Source organism: Pantherophis guttatus, chromosome 4 (assembly GCF_059756535.1).
Source record: "Pantherophis guttatus breed Tessera chromosome 4, ASM5975653v1, whole genome shotgun sequence".
NCBI lineage: Eukaryota > Metazoa > Chordata > Lepidosauria > Squamata > Colubridae > Pantherophis > Pantherophis guttatus.
In genome coordinates, this window is record NC_142066.1 from 19047862 (window position 1) to 19069498 (window position 21637).

At 37.0% G+C, this 21637-nt stretch overlaps 2 protein-coding genes across 2 annotated transcripts; both read left to right on the forward strand.

The window, feature by feature from the left end:
- Positions 1 to 442: 442 nt before the first annotated feature.
- Positions 443 to 6826, forward strand: LOC117673028 (extracellular calcium-sensing receptor-like). The gene is made up of 4 exons (XM_087893446.1): positions 443 to 523; positions 873 to 1733; positions 2145 to 2372; positions 6794 to 6826. Exons 1-4 carry the CDS (start codon positions 443 to 445, stop codon positions 6824 to 6826), a joined length of 1203 nt encoding a protein of 400 aa, XP_087749572.1.
- A 1155-nt stretch (positions 6827 to 7981) lies between these two features.
- Positions 7982 to 9807, forward strand: LOC148113840 (vomeronasal type-2 receptor 26-like). Its single transcript, XM_087894460.1, has 2 exons — positions 7982 to 8029; positions 8893 to 9807. The coding sequence occupies exons 1-2, from the start codon at positions 8026 to 8028 to the stop codon at positions 9786 to 9788; spliced, it is 900 nt and encodes a 299-aa protein (XP_087750586.1). The 5' UTR covers positions 7982 to 8025; the 3' UTR covers positions 9789 to 9807.
- The last annotated feature ends 11830 nt before the right edge of the window (positions 9808 to 21637 follow it).

The window sequence follows — 21637 nt, forward strand, 5'->3', positions numbered from 1 at the left end:
AAGCGACACCTTTCGATTGACAAGCTCAGCATCTTAGCCATTGAGCCACCATGTCCCTTTAGCCACCGCGTCCTTTTTTCTCCCCATGGTTAGCCGTTTTTAATTCCAGACCTGGGAGAAAATCAATTTCAATTTGTGTTTGTATATATGTATACACACTCAAAATTTCAATATCTACTGTTTGAATCTAAAGCAGAAGTATATTCATGCAGTTTATAATTCTCACTGAAGGTTCCTCACTCAAAATTACCAACACACTTTGGCTCTGGCATTTGCTGTAAAGGAGATCAATGAACATTCTGGGATTTTGTCCAATGTTAGCCTCGGTTTCCACATTGCTACCAACTATCTTGAGGAATATACAACTTCTCTTTTAGCAATGGAATTTCTATCTACAAAGGATAAATTTATCCCAAACTACAAATGTAATGACCAGACGAATATGGTAGCCATCATTGGAGGACCCCATACTAGAACCTGTCTCAACATGGCAACCACTCTGTGCAACTATAAATTTCCCCAGGTTAGTTAAATGTGGAGCAAGATGGAAAGTTCACCAGTTTATTATTTTCAGATGTTGAGTCCTCATAATCACTCTTATAAAAAGGGTTCCAGAAGCAAACAAAATTTGTCATTTAATGAGAAAGTTATTAGATATGAAGATTATCAACAAAGAGTTCTCCTTGTTGCTTGATTAGCAGTACTAAATTTGCAGATATTAATTGGTAAAAAAAAATAGTTTTCAGGAAGTTGCCTTGCATGCCCACTCAAACACAGTAATTCTATTACATATGGATATACGCATTAGTCCTTTATTTTTTTTTCTAGTAAACTCCCATTTCACTAGGTTCTTCTGTATTTCTCCCACTTAGATCACATTTGGATCACCACCAATGACATATAATGACAACTCAGCACTTTTTGTAACATGGATGTTTCCTGACGATATCCACCAGCTTAAAGGAATACTGTACTTACTTTTGCATTTTGGATGGACCTGGGTTGGGATGATTTGTTTGTATGAAGAAGATATGGAGAGGTTTGTTCAAAAGAGTCTTCCCATGTTTTCAGAGAGAGGAATCTGCTTTGACTTTATAGAATGTCTTCCCAAAATGATGTATGGTAGTGAAGCTGCTGAAATGATGGAGGAAGCAGATAAATTATATAGAGTGATCATGGGGAGCACTGTCACTGCAGTGATCTTCAATGCTGAAACTACAAGCATAGTGACATTGAGGATGATGCTCTCTGTTTTAGATTCTGATGATATTCCAAAGGAGAGAAAAGCCAAAGTTTGGATCATGCCACCTCAAATGGAATTCACCTCTATTCTAATGCAAAGACCATTGTCCATTGATTTTCTCCATGGTGCAATTTCATTTGCACTTCACTCAAAGGAGCTAAAAGGATTCCAACAATTTACGCAGAAGAAAAACCCAAACTTTGAAAAAGATGATGGGTTTATTAGGGATTTCTGGAAAGATGCGTTTGAATGCTCATTCTCCAGTGATATTACAGATGAAGGTGCTGAAAGGATCTGCACTGGAGAAGAAAAGCTAGAGACTCTTCCTAATTCTGTCTTTGAGACCACTATGGGCGGACATAGTTACACCATCTACAATGCAGTCTATACTGTGGCACATGCTCTGAGGGCCATGTGCTCCTCCAAACTCAAAGAAGTTCAAATAATGGATGGAAGGAGGTGGAAGTACTTCTTTCAATCACCATGGCAGGTAATGTTTACTAATCCAAATCAGGAATCATATAAAATCATGTAATCATGTAAAAAATGTTGGTTTATAGGTTTTTTTCTCCTCCTTTACTTTTGAAAGTGTCTTTATTTATTTATAATTCATAATTCTTAACTGTTCACCTTCCTCCTCCCTCCCTTTAGAGATAGTTTTGAATGTTCATGGTATTATCTTCAGCAAAAACTTTTAAAAAATGAAAAACCTATTATTTTTTTCAAATATTATCGGCATAATCTAAACAATGAAGGTCACTTATGCAAAATTAGATGCAATTTGAAAATAACTATAATAATGACTTTCCATTGGGCATAAACTATACTGAAGGAACTGAGAGTTCTCCCTATGATTCAAGAAATCCAGTTAATACTTATATTTCTTTGATTATTCATTCAGCTCCACCACTTTTTGCAGCAAGTCTCTTTTAACAACAGTGCTGGAGAACAGGTTTCTTTTGGTCCCAATGGAGAATTGGAAACTGGGTTTGATGTTTTTAATTGGGTCACATTTCCAAACAAGTCCTTTCTGAAGGTCCAAATTGGAAAGATCGACCCCATGGCTCCTCCAAAAAAGCTCCTTACCATTTCTGCCAATGATGCTGTTTGGCCTCTCATATTTAACCAGGTGTGTCTTATCTTTCACTTTTTTGGAAATCATATATTCATTGATACACAGAAGTAAATAATTAAATAATAATCACAACCAAACTTTATTTAACAACCTCATTTTTTTTGTTCGAGATACATAAACTATTGAAGTATATATAGGTGGCTTAAGTCTAAATACCTACAGCATTTATTTAGTTCCAGACTCCAGTGCAAAATCATACCAGTAATCTCTGGTATGATTTTGACATATCTCAGTATATGCCATAGTAGTAATCTCTACTAGTTAGTCAGTGGGTCATATTATGAAAATGAGGATCAGACACACTAAAATACAGGAAAATTAGAGAAGATAAGATGGGATATAGTAAAACAGAATGCAAAGATATATAATGAAATGAATCATAGAGATGGAAAACAGTGGGCAATTAAGTTAATTAATTACTTTTACATACAACCTCAATGTGTGGTATATAAGATGTCCTTTGTTGGAGATGCCTGACTATAAACTTAACAGTTCAAGTGACTACATATATATTTGGGTTCTGAAGAAAATATAATTAGTTTTGTTTGTTTGCTTCAGAACTTTTTGTGAAGCAATATCTCTATGTGTTGAGCCCTTGCTGAGCCATATAATGGACAATTGAGTAGGACATCTGAAGTAGTCAGGTTATCTTTAACTACATTAGTAAAATAATGACACCCTAGAAATGTCCATAGCTTAACAGAAATAAACCATTTGTTGCAACAGAGTGATGATTTTTGGTTTAATCTCCTTAGATTTAAATTTATATTTGTCTCCCCAAAAGAAATTAAACACGGTGCAGAAAGTCTTTGTTTTAGCTTAGACTTTCCGCTGGATATACTACCTATCTGCCTAACCAGCTCACTAGTTATGCTAATTTAAGTGAAGTAATATGATTGTATGCTAAGCATAAAAATCACCCTTTCACGAATCATTAAAAGGGGGGGGGAGAGCAGATATTTTACATAAAAAATTATATAATCTATATGAATAAATGAGGAAAACAATAACACAGAGAAAACTGCTTTGTGATTGAACTGGAGGTTTCTAAGAGGGAATTTGATTTATAAGTGGCATTGTACATAGTTCAACTTTTAGTTAGTTAGTTAGCTTTATTGATTAGCCTATAGGCCATATCAAAGCACAAGGTGCAAACACATATCACCATTAAAATCTTGTACAAACAGTTTAAAATAAAAGTAGGGTAAATACAATAGTTATAGGATTAGATACAATATACAGTAATCTGATACATAGATATATAAAATAGAGTAAAATGACATAAAATTATATTTCAGTGTCACCCTTGCAATCTACCCCAATCAGTCCCACGTATGCAGATCTCAACCGAACCATTTTGTTTAAGTACTGTGCTGTGTTAAATGTTATTTTCAGGTTCTGGCTGCACATAAAGTAAGTTGTTATGATATGGGGATCCCAATGGGTCATTTGTTTGGTATATGGACTAAGGTACCTGTCTCTCACCCCCTTATACAAGCAACAGTCAAAGAGGATGTGAGCCAGGTCTTCTACCTCTGCCACTCCACAAATGCAGAGACATTCATTGTAGGGTATAGAATGGAATCTCCTATATCTGACCATTGTGTCAAGCTGTTCGAATCTCCCTAGCGTAAATATCTCCCTCAGATGTTTTGGCAGTTGGAACTTCAAATAGCTGTCTACTTGAAAAGAATGTTTGTATTTGGTCAGCCATTTCAAGTTACCCACTTTACTAAGGATAGCTATGTCATTTTGTGCATCTATATCCTTAATTCTTTGGGCAGCTCTTTTTTAAAATTGTTCTCCTGTTACGCAGGAGACAGGAAGGCTGCAGCTTCTTACAAAATTTGTTAGTTTGGTGATCCAGGAGATTTGGCATTGTAATTTTATATGCTCTGGTAGACATAACTTGGGGAGTCTATCAGTCTCCATTTCATTGACTTTGCACCAGTAGTTATATGCTCTAATTTTGGATAGTGCATGAATTGTATGAATTCCCAATTCAGCTCTAACTGCTGCAGCAGATGTTCTTGGATCTGCACCCAAAATATGTCTCAAATGCTGGGACTGTGTTTGTTCTGGGACTGTGGTTGAATATAGACCCCAAACCTCTGCTCCATACAAGAGCATAGGGGTAACCTTAGCTTTGTATACTTTAATTTATGGGACCCTGGGTAACTATGGTTCTTTAGTTTAAGCAGTAAATTCAAACAGCGTTTGCTCTAAGTGTACTCCATTGATGATGGTAAGTCCAGGAGCCAGTCCTGGAAAAGGTTATGCCTAAATATACAAAGGTGTTAACCTGTTCAATTGGTTCACCGTCTAATTGCCATTTATGTCTCTGATGATGTTTTCCAAGCACCATTATTTTTGATTTAGATTTACTAATGATTAGGGAGTTATCCTGGCAATAACAGCTGAATCTTCTTAATAGCCTACTTAATCCTACTAGTGAATATGATAATAAAATCATGTCATCAGCATAAAGCAAGCTAAATACAGTAAGTATGTAGGATCATCGGCATGCATACCATGAGATCCTGGCAAATGAACATGGCAAGTCATTGATATATAAACTCAATAATAATGGGGCCAGGATACACCCTTGCCTTACCCCTTTATTTGTGTGAATCCTGTTAGTCAGATCCCATTAACCCCTTACCGCACCTTCAAACAGGTACTTGTGTAAAGGGCTTTAATCAACGCAAGCAGTCTAACTTCTATTTTAAGAGATGCCAGTTTATTCATAGTACTTTTTTTTTTTAAAATTTGATTTATATGCCGCCCTTCTCTGGAGACTCAGGGCGGCTTACAATGCATTAAGCAATAGCCTTCATACTTCTGTATATTTATACAAAGTCAGCTTATTGCCCCCACAAACTGGGTCCTCAATTTACCTACCTTAGAAAGGATGGAAGGCTGAGTCAACCTTGAGCCTTGGAGAGATTCGAACTTACTGTAATTGCAGACAGCTGGTCTATCAGTCTGACAATGCTATCAGTCTGCTGAGCCACCAGGCCCTTCACCTACTTCTCTGTTTACCATATCAAATGCTGCTGTAAGGTCTATAAAAGCAGCATACAGGGTCTCCTCTTATAGGCATATTTGGCAATTAGATGGTTCAAGACAAAGCAGTTATCAATAGTGGATCGGCTTTGTCTAAAACCTGCTTGTTCTTCTTTGAGGATATTGTTTTCCTCTACCCAGCTTCCAATTCTAATCAAAAGAAACCTAGCATATATTTTTGCTGCAATGTCAATCAGGCTAATAGGCCTAGAATTACTAGGGTCCCTTTTATTTCCTTTTTTAAATATGGGGACAATTATTGCCATCTTCCACCCATCCAGTATATGCAGTGGTGGGATTCAAGTAATTTAACAACCCGTTCTCTGCCCTAATGATTTCTTACAACAACCAGTTTGCCAAACTGCTCAGAAAGTTAACAGCCAGTTCTCCCGAAGTGGTGCAAACTGGCTGAATCCCACCACTGGGTATATGGCAGGTATTATTTATGTGTGTAAAAAGACCTGCTAGTACTGGGCCCCACAAATTGGGAAATTTCTTGAATAGTTCTGCTGGTAAAAAATCCTTACCTGGGGCTTTATTGCTCTTTAGGCTCTTAATGATGGATTGTATCTCCTTTTCCGAGACTGGTGGCCAAGTGGGGTGGGAGGTGGGGGGTGAGTTTTTGAATTTACTAGATCACTGCTTAGAGACAGTTGCTCTGCAGGTTCCGTGGAGGCCAACAAATAACAAATCACTTCTGAAAAACTTCTCCAGGCAGTCTCTCAGAATTGGGCATGATTCAATGGAAACAAGAAAAAAAGGAACAGTTAAGCAAGTGTTTCTCCAACCCAGCAAGTTTAGGAGGTGTGGATTTCAACTCCCAATTTCAGCATGTTGGTTGGGGAAATAACAGAATAATTTTGGAGGTACTCTAATCCAACCCCACCTTACTCAGGAAACCCTACATCATGTAGGAGGTTAGCACCCACTCCTTTCCTAGAAGAATGAAATATTTTGGGAAATATTAAAAAGGCAGAATATTATATTTCCCTGGATGAGAAATGGAGAAGCATAGTTTACAGACAAAGCAGCTCCCACCTTCCTGCCCCCCACCCTTTGTCAATGGGCCAGAGGCAGAAACCCAATCCTTTGTCAAAGGACATTTGCAACACAATAGCAACAGAAACTAACACAATGGGCCCCATCTAGCAACCGAAACTCACCACGTGACCTGGGAAGCATGTGACCTGGGAAACACATGTGACCATCAACCAGCAAGGCTAGCTAAGACCCCCACCCCCTGGGAGTCTGACAACCAATCAGGATACTCTTTCGGGGGCCCAGGAAATGTAAAGCCAGAGAGAGCATAAAAACCTGAGGATTTACTGTATCTGCCCTTTTCTGTTCAGGAACTCAAGCTATGTGATCCTCTCCACCATTAAACCATCTTTCCAAGCATGTTTCCAGTGTCTTTTTCCCCACTTGGAGCAGAACCCAGAAGGTTATTTTTTTAAAAAAAATTGATTTATATGCCGCCCATCTCCGGAGACTCAGGGCGGCTTACAATGCGTTAAGCAATAGCCTTCATACTTTTGTATATTTATACAAAGTCAGCTTATTGCCCCCACAAACTGGGTCCTCATTTAACCTACCTTAGAAAGGATGGAAGGCTGAGTCACCCTTGAGCCTGGTAAGATTCGAACCTGCAGAAATTGCAGGCAGCTGTGTTAATAACAGGGTGCATTAAACCACTGTACTACCAAGGCTCCTAATTTCTTCCTACAATCATTTCAGACAAATGGTTATCCAATCTCTTATTAAAAATATCCTATGTTGGAGGACCCATAATTTCTGGAGGCAAGCCGTTCCACCGATTAATTGCTCTAATTGTCAGGAAATTTCTCCTTAGTTGGAGAAATTGGTCCTCTCCTTAATTAGTTTCCATCCATTGCCTTCATTAATGAAGGCATTATCCTGCCTGCAGATGTTTTGGAGAATAGCTTGACCCCCTCCTCTTTGTATCAGGCCCTAAGATATTAGAAGACTGCTATCATGTCACAACTAGTTCTTCTTTTCATTGAACTACACACACCCAATTTCTGCAACTGTTCTTCGTATATTTTAGCCTTCAATCCCCTAAACATCTTTGCTGCTCTTCACTGCACTCTTTCTATACTCCCCACATTTCTTTATATTGTGGCAATCAAAACTGGATGCAATATTCCAAGTGTCACCTTACTGATATATTATAAAGTGGCACTAACACTTTACCTGATCTTGATTCTATCCCTTTGTTAATGCAGACTAGGACTTTTTTTTTGGCAGTTACAGCATTCAGGGAGTTGATGATCATACCTTTTAGTTGCTCAGGTTTGAGAAAGAAATTAATAAAAGGATTGTTTTGGTGAATTTGGTTTGATGAGGATTAGAAAAGTTGGGGAATATATACCTGATGAAATGAACACTCCCAACCTATAAGTCCTTCATCTGAAAGAATTCTGATTTTATTTATGAACAGACTTTGCCTCTTTCCATCTGTAATGAGAAATGTCCTTTTGGCTACAGCAAGGTAAAAATAGAAGAGAAATTATCCTGCTGCTACGACTGTAGACAATGTCCAGAAGGGAAGATAGCTGACCAAATGGGTAAGCAAAGGGATATACTGAGTATATCAATAGTTTAAAAAATATAATTGGGGCTGAATTTTTAATCAGTATTATGGTGACTGAAAATCTTGAGCCGTCTAATAGGTTGTATAGATGAGCAATGAAGAACCTGAACTACTTGTTTATAATTCAAAGGGATATTTAATGTCTATGGAGATTTTCAGTCATCCAAAGTGCTTTTTGTCCCAAAATTGCTTTTTCAAAAGACAACTGGACTTTCTTTCTTTTTTCCTTCAATAGTTTTACTTTTCATCTAAAATCTTCTTCAGTTTTGACTGACAGGCTTCACGGAGAAGTGAAGAAGATTCTTGGATGCGAAGCAAAATGTCTTCAAGGAAAAACAAAGAAAGTCCAGTGGCATTTTGAAACAGCATTTTGGGGAAATATTTAATGGTATAATCAACCAGTTCACTTTAAATAACATAATCTCTCTTAAGGATCAATAGATTTCTCAGATTTGGATTTTTCTTCTTATTGCTTGTAGACATTTGGCAGGTAACCTATGCCTTTCTAAAAAAATTCAGAAGTCTTTTTATTATTTATTTTTGACTGTAAGATCATTTTCCATCAAATTCAATCCGTAGAACATTTTTTCCTGCCATTTCAACTATTTTTCCTTCATATTCCAGCTGGACAGTAAGTGTCATATAAATATTTTGAGATAACTGTGTAACTTAAAGAATATTAAAACTGAACACTGCATTATATAATGTATTTCATTTTAAATTATTTTGAGAAAAATAGTACAAACTCATTGGATCTTATTAAATCTAGTGTTACTTTTTCATTCTTAAATCCTATAATGGTTCTGTGAAACAGTTTTATTTGTTCTTTTCTCCCAGACTTAGATGATTGTTTCCCATGTCCAGAGGATCAACATCCAAACAAAGGTCGAGATAATTGTCTTCCAAAAACTGTAACTTATTTGAGTTTCCAAGAGCCATTGGGTATTTCTTTGGTAACAATTTCAGTTTCCTTTTCTGTCATCTCAGCTATGGTGTTGGGAATCTTCATTAAACACCAGGACACTCCCATTGTCAAAGCCAACAACAGGAACCTCACCTACATTCTTCTCATTGCTCTCCTGCTCTCCTTCCTTTGCACTCTGCTCTTCATTGGGCAACCTAATCAAGTGAAATGTCTCTTGCGACAAAGTACTTTTGGCATCACCTTCTCTATAGCCCTTTCTTGTATTTTGGGTAAAACAACCATAGTAGTTCTTGCTTTCATGGCCACCAAGCCAGGCTCCAAAATGAGGAAGTGGGTGGGGAGACGAATGGCCAACACGATAGTCCTATCTGTCTTCATGGCTCAGTTCACCATCTGTGTAGTGTGGTTGGCAATTTCTCCCCCATTTCCAGATTCAGACATGCACTCCATAGTTGAAGAAATTGTCCTGGAATGTAATGAAGGTTCAACCACAATGTTTTATACTGTCCTTGGCTTTATGGGGCTCTTGACTGCTGTCACTTTCACGGTGGCCTTCTTGGCTAGGAATTTACCTGACAGCTTCAATGAAGCCAAATTCATCACCTTCAGCATGTTGGTCTTTTGTAGTGTTTGGGTGTCATTTGTTCCCACGTACTTGAGCACCAAGGGGAAATATGTGGTTGCTGTGGAGATCTTCTCCATTTTGGCTTCAGCGGCTGGATTACTGGGTTGCATCTTTTCCCCCAAGTGCTATATCATTATTCTGAGACCTGATTTGAATAAGAAGGAGCAACTAATAAAAAAATAAAACTGATATTTAAACAGGACTTTCTTTGTTCTATTTTTGCAGTTTGGGGAGTCAGCATTCTTCCTTCATATCACCACATCAAAGTGACATACAAGGGAGTAGCATGATATATATAAGGACACAGATATTTAAGTTGCAGTCAGCCTGTGACAGCATGAGAGATAATGCAGCATGATTTTAAAGTTTTATTGTTAAATTATTCTGATTTTAATGTTAATTTTGTTGATTATAATGTATCCTGGTCTTGCCACATGTCATCCTTAGTGAAGTGTCTGCATTTTCTGCATCAGATGAGGAGAGCACATCTTTCTCCTTTTGTCCTGGCCCATCTTTTCAGAGGGATAATTGAGGGCATTTTAACAAAGTGCATCACTGTTTGGTTTTGGTGGAAGCAGTGCCTCAGATAGAAAGTCCATATAGAGAGTGGTGAGGACAGCTGAGAAGATTATTGGAAGCTCGCTTCCTGTTATTCAGCATACTGCTTATGAGAGCTATGTGCTTAGAGCTCAAAGCTTTGTTGGAGATGTCACACCAGGGATGAAATCCAGCAGATTCTGACAGTTCTGGAGAACCAGTAGTGGAAATTTTGAGTAGTTTGGAGAACAAGCAAATATCACCTCTGGCTGGTCCCAGAGGTTTTTTTTTTTTTTTTAATTTGATTTATATGCCGCCCTTCTCCGGAGACTCAGGGCGGCTTACAATGCGTTAAGCAATACAAAATTTGCTATAATAAGCAATATTTATACAAAGTCAGCTTATTGCCCCCACAAACTGGGTCCTCAAGAGTGGGGAGAGAATGGGGATTTTGCAGTATCCTTTCCCTGGAGTGGGGTGGGAATGGAGATTTTGCAGTATCCTTCCTCTGCCACACCCACCAAGCTACACCATGCCCATCAAGCCATGCCCACAGAACTGGTAGTAAAACAATTTAGATTTCACCACTGCCCCACACACCCAGTTCATGGTCTTTTGCTCCCCTCTGCGAGGAGGTTTTGAAGTATTTCTAGCAGGACTAGAAATTATGTTACAGATTCTGTAACATCTTTGTTCCCTATGTCATCCATCTGGTAAACTCACAAGATTCATTTTTCCCTCCATCTACATGTATCCATCTGAACTAGACTGTGTTGTTTCTCTGTGTCATATAATTTATGTGGGTATATGCAAATTTATTTATTTATTTTGTCATGTTTACATAGTGTATTTTGGAGGCGGTGACACCTTGAGAGCTGTATGCAATGAAATTATGTTTTAATGTATGCCAATTAGTGTACATTCAAAGTGAAAATAGAATTATTCTAAGTACACAGATATTTAAGTTGCAGTCAGTCTAGAACAGCATGAGAGATAATGCAGCATGTTTTTTTAAAGTTTTATTGTTAAATTATTCTGATTTTAATGTTAATTTTATTGATTATATTGTACACTGCACAGAGGTTTTCTATGTGGGAGATGGGAAGTTAAGAAATATGAAAAAGAAATTAGTAAATAAATGTTCATCTTGCTCTATGTGAAGATTCCCATGAAAAGGAGAGGACCAAGGAAGTTAGAGAGTACCGGGAAAGTAAACATAAACAGAATTCATATAACTGCATTCTCTCATTCAATGAACCAGATATGTTCTTGTAAAGAAACTCTTCTCTATTATCAGGTCATGTATGCAGGTAGAGCCATTGAAAGCCTCACATGAAGATGGCATAGAAACCAATAGTTGTGACAATCTCTTCAAAATTAACTTCCGAATATAGTTTCTCCACATCTTTTCTTTGAAATATTAAATAATTATTTTGAGCCCTAATCAGTATAAATTGGAATAGCCAAAAAGAAGACAATTCTGTCTGAATTTGTTTTTAATATTACAATGTCCACAGGTTTGTTTTAATGGCATATTTGAAGTCATTGATAGACAATTGCACTCTTTTCATAATAATTGACTTTGTGTCATGCAGCCCTTAGTCTTCACAAGATCTCTGCCAAAAGAGAAAACAACCAAGCCTCCCAATATTCTTCACAACCATTGTTTTTTTTAAAAAAATAGAGGAAAATCCCCATTTATACCCACTGCCCCAAATCTGAATGTTTGAGACCCACTTTGGATAGGGTGGTGTGCTAGGAACTGGGAAGCCATCAATTCTAGTCCTCATTGAGGCATTGTCACTCTTATTCATAAGCCTTGAATGACATTTTATTCTGCCTGCTGAGATTGCTGCATTTAATGAATTTTTGCCTTTTTAATTTTGATGATTGTGATTTTATCCTGATGGTGAAAGCAATGCTTGTAGAAACCCAATTCATTGTTCTATTCATCTGTGAGTATTGTTTTGTTATATTTTAAGAACAGAACAGAACAGAACAGAACAGAGTAGAGTAGAGTAGAGTAGAGTAGAGTAGAGTAGAGTAGAGTAGAGTAGAGTAGAATAGAATAGAATTCTTTATTGGCCAAGTGTGATTGGACACACAAGCAATTTGTCTTGGTGCATATGCTCTCAGTGTACATAAAAGAAAAGATACATTTGTCAAGAAACATAATGTACAAAACTTAATGATAGTCATAGGGAACAAATAAGCAATCAAATCATATTAGGAAACAATCAATATAAATCTTAAGGATACCAGCAACAAGGTTACGGTCATGCAGTCATAAGTGGGAAGAGATGGGTGATAGGAACGATAAGAAGATTAATAGTAATGCAGACTTAATAAATAGTTTGACAGTGTTGAGGGCATTATTTGTTTAGCAGAGTGATGGCATTTGGGAAAAAAGTGTTCTTGTGTCTAGTTGTTCTGGTGTGCAGTGCTCTATAGCGTCATTTTGAGGGTAGGAGTTGAAATAGTTTATATCCATGATGCGAGAGGTCTGTAAATATTTTCACAGCCCTATTTTTGACTCGTGCAGAATACAGGTCCTCAATGGAAGGCAGAGAACAGCTGTGAGAGTCGGCTCTCCAGACCAGGGAGCTGCTTTCACAACCACTTCCAATCGCTTGGTGGACTTTTCAGAGCCCCAGGTCCCTCAGAGGGGGGAAGGAAGGAAGGAAGGAAGGAAGGAAGGAAGGAAGGAAGGAAGGAAGGAAGGAAGGAAGGAAGGAAGAGGTGTCCTGCAGAGTGGATCCAGAGCAGTCGGGATCAGGAGAAGCAGTAGAAGCCTTGGAGATGCGGACAGGGGAAGGAGATGGCTCATGATGGTGGCCGCAAAGAATTGACAGCCAACAGCTGGATGAAGAATAATGGTGAGATAGTGGGACAACGGTGCAACGGATCTGGTGGAATCTGATCCTGGCGACTCCATGTGAGTGATCTGGGGCGAAAGGAATTAGGAGGAAAGGGGCCCTAGGAAGAAGGAGGGGAGAATGTTCTCCCCCCATAGAGCAGCAGTGAAAGAAAATTTCAGGCACAGAAGGTAGAGAACATTGGCTGTGAAAGAAAAGAGACTAAGGGTGGGGGTGTTTGCTGAAAAGAACTTTTAAAAATATGAAGTTAGTACAACCAAAAGTAGGAAAGTAAAAAGTGCTGATGAAGCTGAGGAGGTTGACATCTTGGATACGGACTGAATGCTGAGTAACGGAGAGAGAGGCAAGAGAGACACTTGCTGGCCAAGGAGAAAATAGACACAAAGGGAAAGTAAAAAAATAAAATAAAATAAAATAAAATAATAAAATAAAATAATAAAATAAAATAAAATAAAATAAAATAAAATAAAATAAAATAAAATAAAATAAAATAAAATAATAAAATAAAATAAAATAAAATAAAATAAAATAAAATAAAATAAAATAAAATAAAATAAAATAAAATAAAATAAAAAAATAAAATAAAAAGAACTCCGCTTCAGGAAGAAGGAAAGCCTGTGGTTTAAGACTTACCTAACTACAAAAATAAGGATTTGTTGTCCTAAAGGATTAAAAGAAGTCACACAAAAACAAGAAATTGACTGTACTGTGAGAGTCGGAGACATTCTACATCTGTTGATTCTGTTGAGTGTGTATATATATATATATATATATATATATATATATATATATATATATTAACAAGGAGATCAATTTAAAACTAGACGGTGGTCATCACAACAAGAAGTAATTATTAACATTAAGTGATTTATTAATATACCCCTCTATCAATTTATTTTCGCTTTTGATTGTTGTAATACATAGGCATTCTAAGATTATTGTGTTATATAAGTACTTAAGATTCATCAGTCATTTAATTACTTTTGTTAATATTGTAGCATAGTAATATCTATTGTAGTATATATTATAAGGTTTAATATACAAGATCTAATACATTTAAAACACAAATTTTGATGTAACTAGGCGTGGAATAGATAACTTGATAGCTTTGGTGTGCTGGAGGGAAATACAAGGACTGAAAACAAGTGGGAGGGCTGGTTTAAAATGTTGTTAAAGATGACAAGTATCCCTAACCTAACCAGAATTGGTCCAGGAAGAAAGCAGATAGCCCAAACCACAGCAGTTGAATTGTGTCCAGCCGGACAAAGGTCCATAGGAGAAATGATTCAACGAGAAAGAACTAATTCATTCAAAGATTTGCAATTAATGCTATAATCAATGTAGGATGTGATGTTGAAAAATCATGAAGACTTGAAAAAAGAGATAGGGAAAGTAAGGAGTGACACTGGAGAACTCAAAGGAAAGATGAAGTCAATGGACGGGAAATTTGAATGTTTCCAACAACAAATTATGAAGAGTGAACAAAAATTACATGAGATGGAAGAGAGAATGGGAAAGGAGGAAAAAGGAGTAGATGAAATGAACGAAAGACTAATACGAGCAAACAAAGAATTGGAGATGGCTGTCATCTCTAGAAAAAAAAGTTCTGGAGGAAGTTTCTGTGGTCCATTGGGTCATCCCAGGACCTTAGCTTGGCCTTTGATCTGAGCACCAATGGTGGGGGGCAGAGGGGCTGAATGCCATGGTAGAGCATTACCTGAGGTACTACGTGAACTATCAGCAGTCCAATTGGGCAGACCTCCTGTCTTTCGCTGAGATCATACTGAGTGGCATCCCTGAATACCCAAGGGAGCCCCCCTCCTCAGTCAGCTTGACCGATTGGATGGCCACACTGAAAGTGACCTGGGAGAATGTCAAGAAAGTGCTAGCTAAAGTGGCACAAACCTATAAGAAATAGGCAGACAAACACCGAGCTCCCCAATGGCCATTTCAATTGGGGAAGAAAGTTTTCCTCTCCACAAAATATTTGAGGTTAAAACTCCCTAGCAGGAAACTGGGACTAAAGTTTATGGGACCATTCCCCATAGTAAAGATAATCAACCCAGTCATGGTGCAATTGAAATTGCCCTGACTGCTAGAAAGATACACCCAGTATTCCATAATAGCCTCTTAAAACCCATGGTTGGATCGACCCTAAGGCCACTACCCCATGAGCCCCCAGACCCCGTGGTCATAGGGGGACACACCCATTATGAGGTGCAGCGAATCCTCAATTTGAGGTGGCACAGGAGACAACTCCAATATTTAATTAAGTGGAAGGGTTACCCCTTATCAGAGGCATCTTGGGTAAAGAATCAAAACATCCAGACTGATCGCTATATAGCCAAATTTCACATGGAAAATCCAAACAAGCCTGGGGGGGGTGGTCACATCCCTAAACTCTATATCTGCACTCAAAATGTTTTTGCTTTGTGCAGGTCACCTTTGGGAAGTGAGGGGAGCCAACTGTCAACTTGCAAAGCTTTCAAGTTGCTATAAGCAGGAGGGGGGGGGGAGAACTGATGGAGCTGCTTGATTGCCCTAACTGAAATTGCATTCCGCAAATGCCTTCCTATAGATTGTGTCCTAGGTTACCAGAGGAAGCAGGAGGGGTATGGGTTTCATAGCCTGCCAACGTAGTCAATTGGAGAATGTGAAACCTGGCCAGGGAGGAGGGGGGAGGGGGGATAGAGGGTCATGGGGGACCATAAATCTATGTGAGGTTAGTTCTGACTGCATCGGATTATTGCCGGAATGGTGCTCCTAATAAATGATTGTATTTCTTTTGAAGTTTGGCTTGTGTCTCATGAATTAATTAGGGCATCTTTCAGAAACTTCACAGTTAGTTAAGAATATGACTAAATTGCAAGAAAATGAATTGACTGGGAGAATTAACATTCAGATAACAAAAAAAGTGAAATATCTAGGAATTCAAATAATGGCAAGATGCGTCACACTCAAAGGGGATAATTATGATAAATTAATTGATCAAATCAGGGTGGACTTGGACAGGTGGAAAAATTTTCAACTCTCCTTTATGGGAAGAATTGCAACAGTAAAGATGAACGTACTACCAAAAATACTTTTTTTTTTATTTTAATCTATACCAATAAGATTAGAAAAGGAGTTTTTTTGGAAATTTAAATAAAATGATATCTAAATTTATTTGGCAAGGGAAGAAACCGAGAATTAAATTAAAATTAGTACAGGATTCTAAGGAAAGAGGGGGATTCGGCTTTTAGGACTGGGAAAAATATTACCAAGCAGCAACACTCATATGGGTAAGAGATTGGATTAATCTAAAAAATAGGAGGCTATTAACGCTGGAAGGATACGACATGCAAATAGGGTGGCATGCCGTCCTTTGGACGGAAGACACAAGGCTCACCAGTCCTTCCAGAAGCATTACATGAGAAGGGCACTATTGGATGTTTGGGTTAAAATCAAACAACGTAACTATATGGAAATTCCTAACTGGCTTTCGACATTGGAGATGTTTATACATCCAAACTTTATTAAATTAGGAAGAGTAATTACCTATAAGGATATACTAAATGAAAGAGGAGAACTAAAATCTGGGAAAGAACTATGCGAGGAAGGAATAGAACTGGAATGGTGGTCATATCTTCAAGTCCAATCACAATACATGAAAGATAAAAAAGAATGGAGCATAAAGAGAGAATCTACGGAACTAGGAATCTAAGAACACATGAGATGGTGATAAGAAAAATATATCAATACTGACTGGAATATGCTATGGTGGAAGAACAGGTGAAAGAAACCATGCTAACTTGGAGTAAAAACTTTGGATACAATATCGATTTAGACAATTGGCAGGAATTGTGGGAGAGAAATAGAAAATTAACTTTAGCCACCACATATAAAGAAAACCTATATAAGATGTTTTACAGGTGGCATCTCCCACCCAAAAGATTAGCTAAAATGAACAAAAACCTCTCACTGATGTGTTGGAAATGGAAGGCAGCTCTAGGACCTTTTTATCATATGTGGTGGGAATGCCTGAAAGCTAGAGATTTTTGGCATTAGATAAAACAATGGCTGGAAGAGATATTAATTCAAGACTTAAAGCCAGAACTTTTTCTATTGAGCATTACAAAGGACAAATATAATAAAGGAACAATATATTTAATGTTGCATATACTAACGGCAGCAAGATTGGTCTTTGCACAAAATTGGAAAAGTAAAGAGATCCCCTCCCCCTCAAAGAAGAGATAATAAATAAAATACTGACATTAGAACTCAAAGACAAGGGTGAAAGGAATATTATGAAATCTGGAATAAAATGTATCAATGGTTCGAGTGGAGGAGGAATGTCAGGATAAAGGAATATTGATAAATTGAGAGTTTGAAAATTTTTATGCTAGTATTCTGGGAGAGGTAGGAATGGTATTGGAATTGAAGTATTCTTCACAGATGAAAGAATTTATGTATTTGAAATGTGATAGACTGTACATACTTATATATCGAAGATGAATTGAATTTGTTGTAAGGTAAAACTTGATGGAAATGTTTAAACCTCATATAGCAACTAGGGCAATGTACATAATAGAACAGCCCAAATACATCTTTTTAAAAATACATTAAAATGAAATCATATTAAAAAGATAAAAAGTAAATAACAAAATAGGATAACAGGCAGTGCATTTCAATTAAATATTGTATTGTGTCATGTCATGACATGACAGGTCATGTTATGTCATGTCATATGATGTAGCAGGCTCCCCTCTAAGATATGATTCCCCAGGACATTTGACTTTCTGATCTTTTAAGGGCCTTCCAGAAGGATGATATGGTTGGGACCAGCCACACCTTGAGAGCAAGAATGATCCCTAAAGTAAGGCCAGGGCAGAAAGTGCTTCCTGCTAGGTCCCACCTAAGAAAATGCACAGGCTTATGGGATATAGGATCAGTTAGTCCATCTAGAGCTTAAGTAATTGTTACAGTATGACCTCAACAGTTGTGTTTCTTTTTTTTCTAATTGCATTTTCTTTTTTTCTTCTGTGAATAATACTTCCTACTCCATCATTTTGTACTTTGTGTGTTAATTCCAAAGGTTAATAGCAGTGTTGCATTGAGTATTGAGATATGGTAAACATGTTTCCTTCTGATATTCTTCAAAGAAAGTACTTTTGGAAAAATAATAGTACTGATTACTAATTAAGGAAACTCAGTGTCTCTTCCACTCCATCTCTCAAGGGAATTTCAATAGACACTGACAAAACTAGATTAAGATATTGCATAGCATTAACATCTTCTCAGAAATACAGGACTGCATGCAGGGAGACAAAGCAGGCTTTGCATTTGATCTGTGATAAATCTTTGTCTTAATTCTAGATAATCATTATTGTTTTATCTTTAGATACCCTAGTTTTATCCTTTTTTCCTACCATGATAATTTCTCCTATTTACAATTGCAAGCTTAGTAGTCCTCTTCCAGTGGTTCACAAGTATTATCAGTCTGGGGATTTAATCATTGCTGCAATTATTTTTCAAGTCTTCTTTCTTTCCAATGAGATCACTTTTGAAAGCCTTCCTTCTCATGAAGTACTTGATCAATACATGTGGGTATCCCCCTGCTACTGCTCCTCCAGCTCCTCCTCTTATTTTCCTTATTTCTATCTGTACTGTATTATCTAGCTTCCATTTTTCTGCTGAAATGTTTCAGTTGCTAATTGGTCAGTATGCTATTTCCAATGGCCATGGTTAGCCATTTTTAATATAAGAACTAGGAGAAAATCAACTTGTCCAATCACTGGAGATTAAATTGGGACAAATCACACTTTCTATGACACTAAAAAGCTTGACAAATTTGAAATTTGGAGATGTCCTCAGTATAATCCCGAGCTCAGTGGTGGGATTCAAGTAATTTAACAACCGGTTCTCTGCCTTAATGATTTCTTCCAACAACCAGTTGGTTAAACTGCTCAGAAAGTTAACAACTGGTTTTCCTGAAGTGGTGCGAACTGGCTGAATCCCACCACTGCCCGAGCTCCTTCACATTTCATCTCAACCAAAAATTAAAACAGTAAGCCCTCCAATGTGTTTGAGAAACTTTTCTCCAGTTTTTACAATACTACAGTGGAAAAGTAGAACTAACTTCCTGCCCTTAGAAAAATACAGGCAAAATATAGACAAAACTGAAATCATATACTACCTTAGCATCCAAATTAATCCTGGAAGAGATATTTTACCATGAATTTAAAATCTTAAGAACAGAAGAAGAATCTTAAATACAGAAGAAAGCAGGCTGCAAATGCTTTCTTGGTTTGATTTTAGCATATTGCTCTACTTTATCAATGATTTCCTATCCATATAATCAAGTTATGGTTTGCCAGACATCTGTGTTTGTGTTTATGTATACTGTATATGTATGCATGTATGAATATACACACACACAAATATATGCACACCCTAAGTATGTATGTATTGTGTGTATGTTTGTGTATGACAGACAGTAGATATCTTCACACAGTAGATATTTCTTCAGACAATAGACTTCTTCATCTTCAGACAATAGATATTTTAAATTTGTGTGCGCACATATACATCCACAAATACATATATTTGTGGATGTAGATGTAAATGTGTACCCACATTTAAAATGTCTGCTGTCTGAATCTAAAGCAGAAATATATTCATGCAGTTTATAATTCTCACTGAAGGTTCCTCACTCAAAATTCATATATGGAACACTCATACTATCATATATGGTGGGCATGTCAAAAAGTGAAAAAATATTGGACAAAAACACATACATAGTTGGAAAAAAATGATAAAACAACATATAGACTTGAAACCAAAGACATTTTTGCTGGGCATTTTACCAGATAAGTATAATAAAGGGAATGTAGATCTCATTTTACATGGATTAATGGCAGCGAGAATAGTATTTGTAGAACAGTGGAAAAGTGAAGAGAAGAGTGGAACAGATGAAGATGTGATTAGAAAAATATTAGAAAATGCAGAAATGGACAAGCTAACACTTAAAATTAAGGAAAAGAAAGAAAAGGAATATTTTTTGGCTTGGGACTTATTTGATCAATGCCTAGCGGACACAAACAGGAGCTAGAAACAGGGAAATATATGAAAGGATCAGTGTTACAAGGAAAATGTGTTAAATAGTAACAAATAGTATGAATAATATTGGTATTCATGTATATTGATAAAAATGTGATATATATTGTTGTAAACATTTTGAATATTACTTCCTAAAATGATTTGTACCCAGACAATTGAAGTTGTAATTTTTATATACTAAAATAAATAAAATAAAATAAAATAAAATAATAAAATCAAATCAAATCTTATACAAAAAAAAGTTCACCATAACAACCCCAATTTCTGAACTCCATTTCCTATTAAATCTATCCTGCTTCCTTCTAGAGCTTAAGTAATTGTTACAGTACCACTTTATGAGGTAGATCCTGTATCTAACAAAGGGGAGAATACTATGACCTCAACAGCTGTGTTTCTTTTTTTTCTAATTGCATTGTGTTTTCTTCTTCTGTGCATATCATCTCTCACTCCAACATTTCCTACTTTGTGTATTAGTTCCAAAGGTTCATAGCAGTGTTGCGTTGAGTATTGAGATATGGTAAACATGTTTCCTTCTGATATTCTTCAAAGACAGTACTTTTGGAACAATAATAGTACTGATTACTAAGTATAGTCAGTGTCCCTTCTACTCCATCTCTCAAGGGAATTTCAGTAGACACTGACAAAACTAGATGTAGAGATTGCATAGCATTAACATCTTCTCAGAAATACAGGACTGCATGCAGGGAGACAAAACAGGATTTGCATTTGATCTGTGATAAATCTTTGTCTTAATTCTAGATAATCTTCATTGTATTATCTTTAGATAATGCAAAAGAGTGTCCAACCCAGATCCTTGGCTGAATGGTAACATAGAAGTTGCTCTTTAATGTCCATAATGACTGTATATTACAGTGAATTGGTTATATTCAGGACCCTAGTTTTACCTTTTTTTTCTACCATGTTAATTTCTCCTATTTACAATTGCAAGTTCAGTAGTCCTCTTCCAGTGGTTCACAAGTATTATCAGTCTGGGGATTTAATCATTGGTGCAATTATTTATCAAGTCTTCTTTGTTTCAAATGAGATCACTTTTGAAAGCCTTCCTGCTCATGAAGTACTTGATCAATACATGTAAGTATCCTCCTGTTATTTCTACCTGTGGTCTATTATCTTTCATTTTTCTGTTGAAACGTTTCAGTTGCTAGTTGGTCAGTATGCTAATTCCAATGTCTATGGTTAAAAGGTAAAGGTAAAGGTTCCCCTCGCACATACGTGCTAGTTGTTCCTGACTATAGGGGGCAGTGCTCATCTCCGTTTCAAAGCTGAGGAGGCAGCGCTGTCCGAAGACGTCTCCATGATCATCTGGCCGGCATGACTAAATGCCAAAGGCACACGGAACACTATTATCTTCCCACCAAAGGTGGTCCCTATTTTTATACTTGCATTTTTTATGTGCTTTCAAACTGCTAGGTTGGCAGAAGCTGGGACAAGTAATGGGAGCTCATGCCATTAAGCGACACCTTTCGATTGACAAACTCAGCATCTTAGCCATTGAGCCAC

Bases quoted from the DNA above. Each gene is read 5' to 3' on its own strand.
- LOC117673028 (XM_087893446.1), top strand. From the start codon at position 443: ATGGTAGCCATCATTGGAGGACCCCATACTAGAACCTGTCTCAACATG. The intron at 524-872 runs GTTAGTTAAATG...TCTCCCACTTAG, and splicing joins GCAACTATAAATTTCCCCAG to ATCACATTTGGATCACCACC. The intron at 2,373-6,793 runs GTGTGTCTTATC...TTTTCTGTTCAG, and splicing joins GGCCTCTCATATTTAACCAG to GAACTCAAGCTATGTGATCC.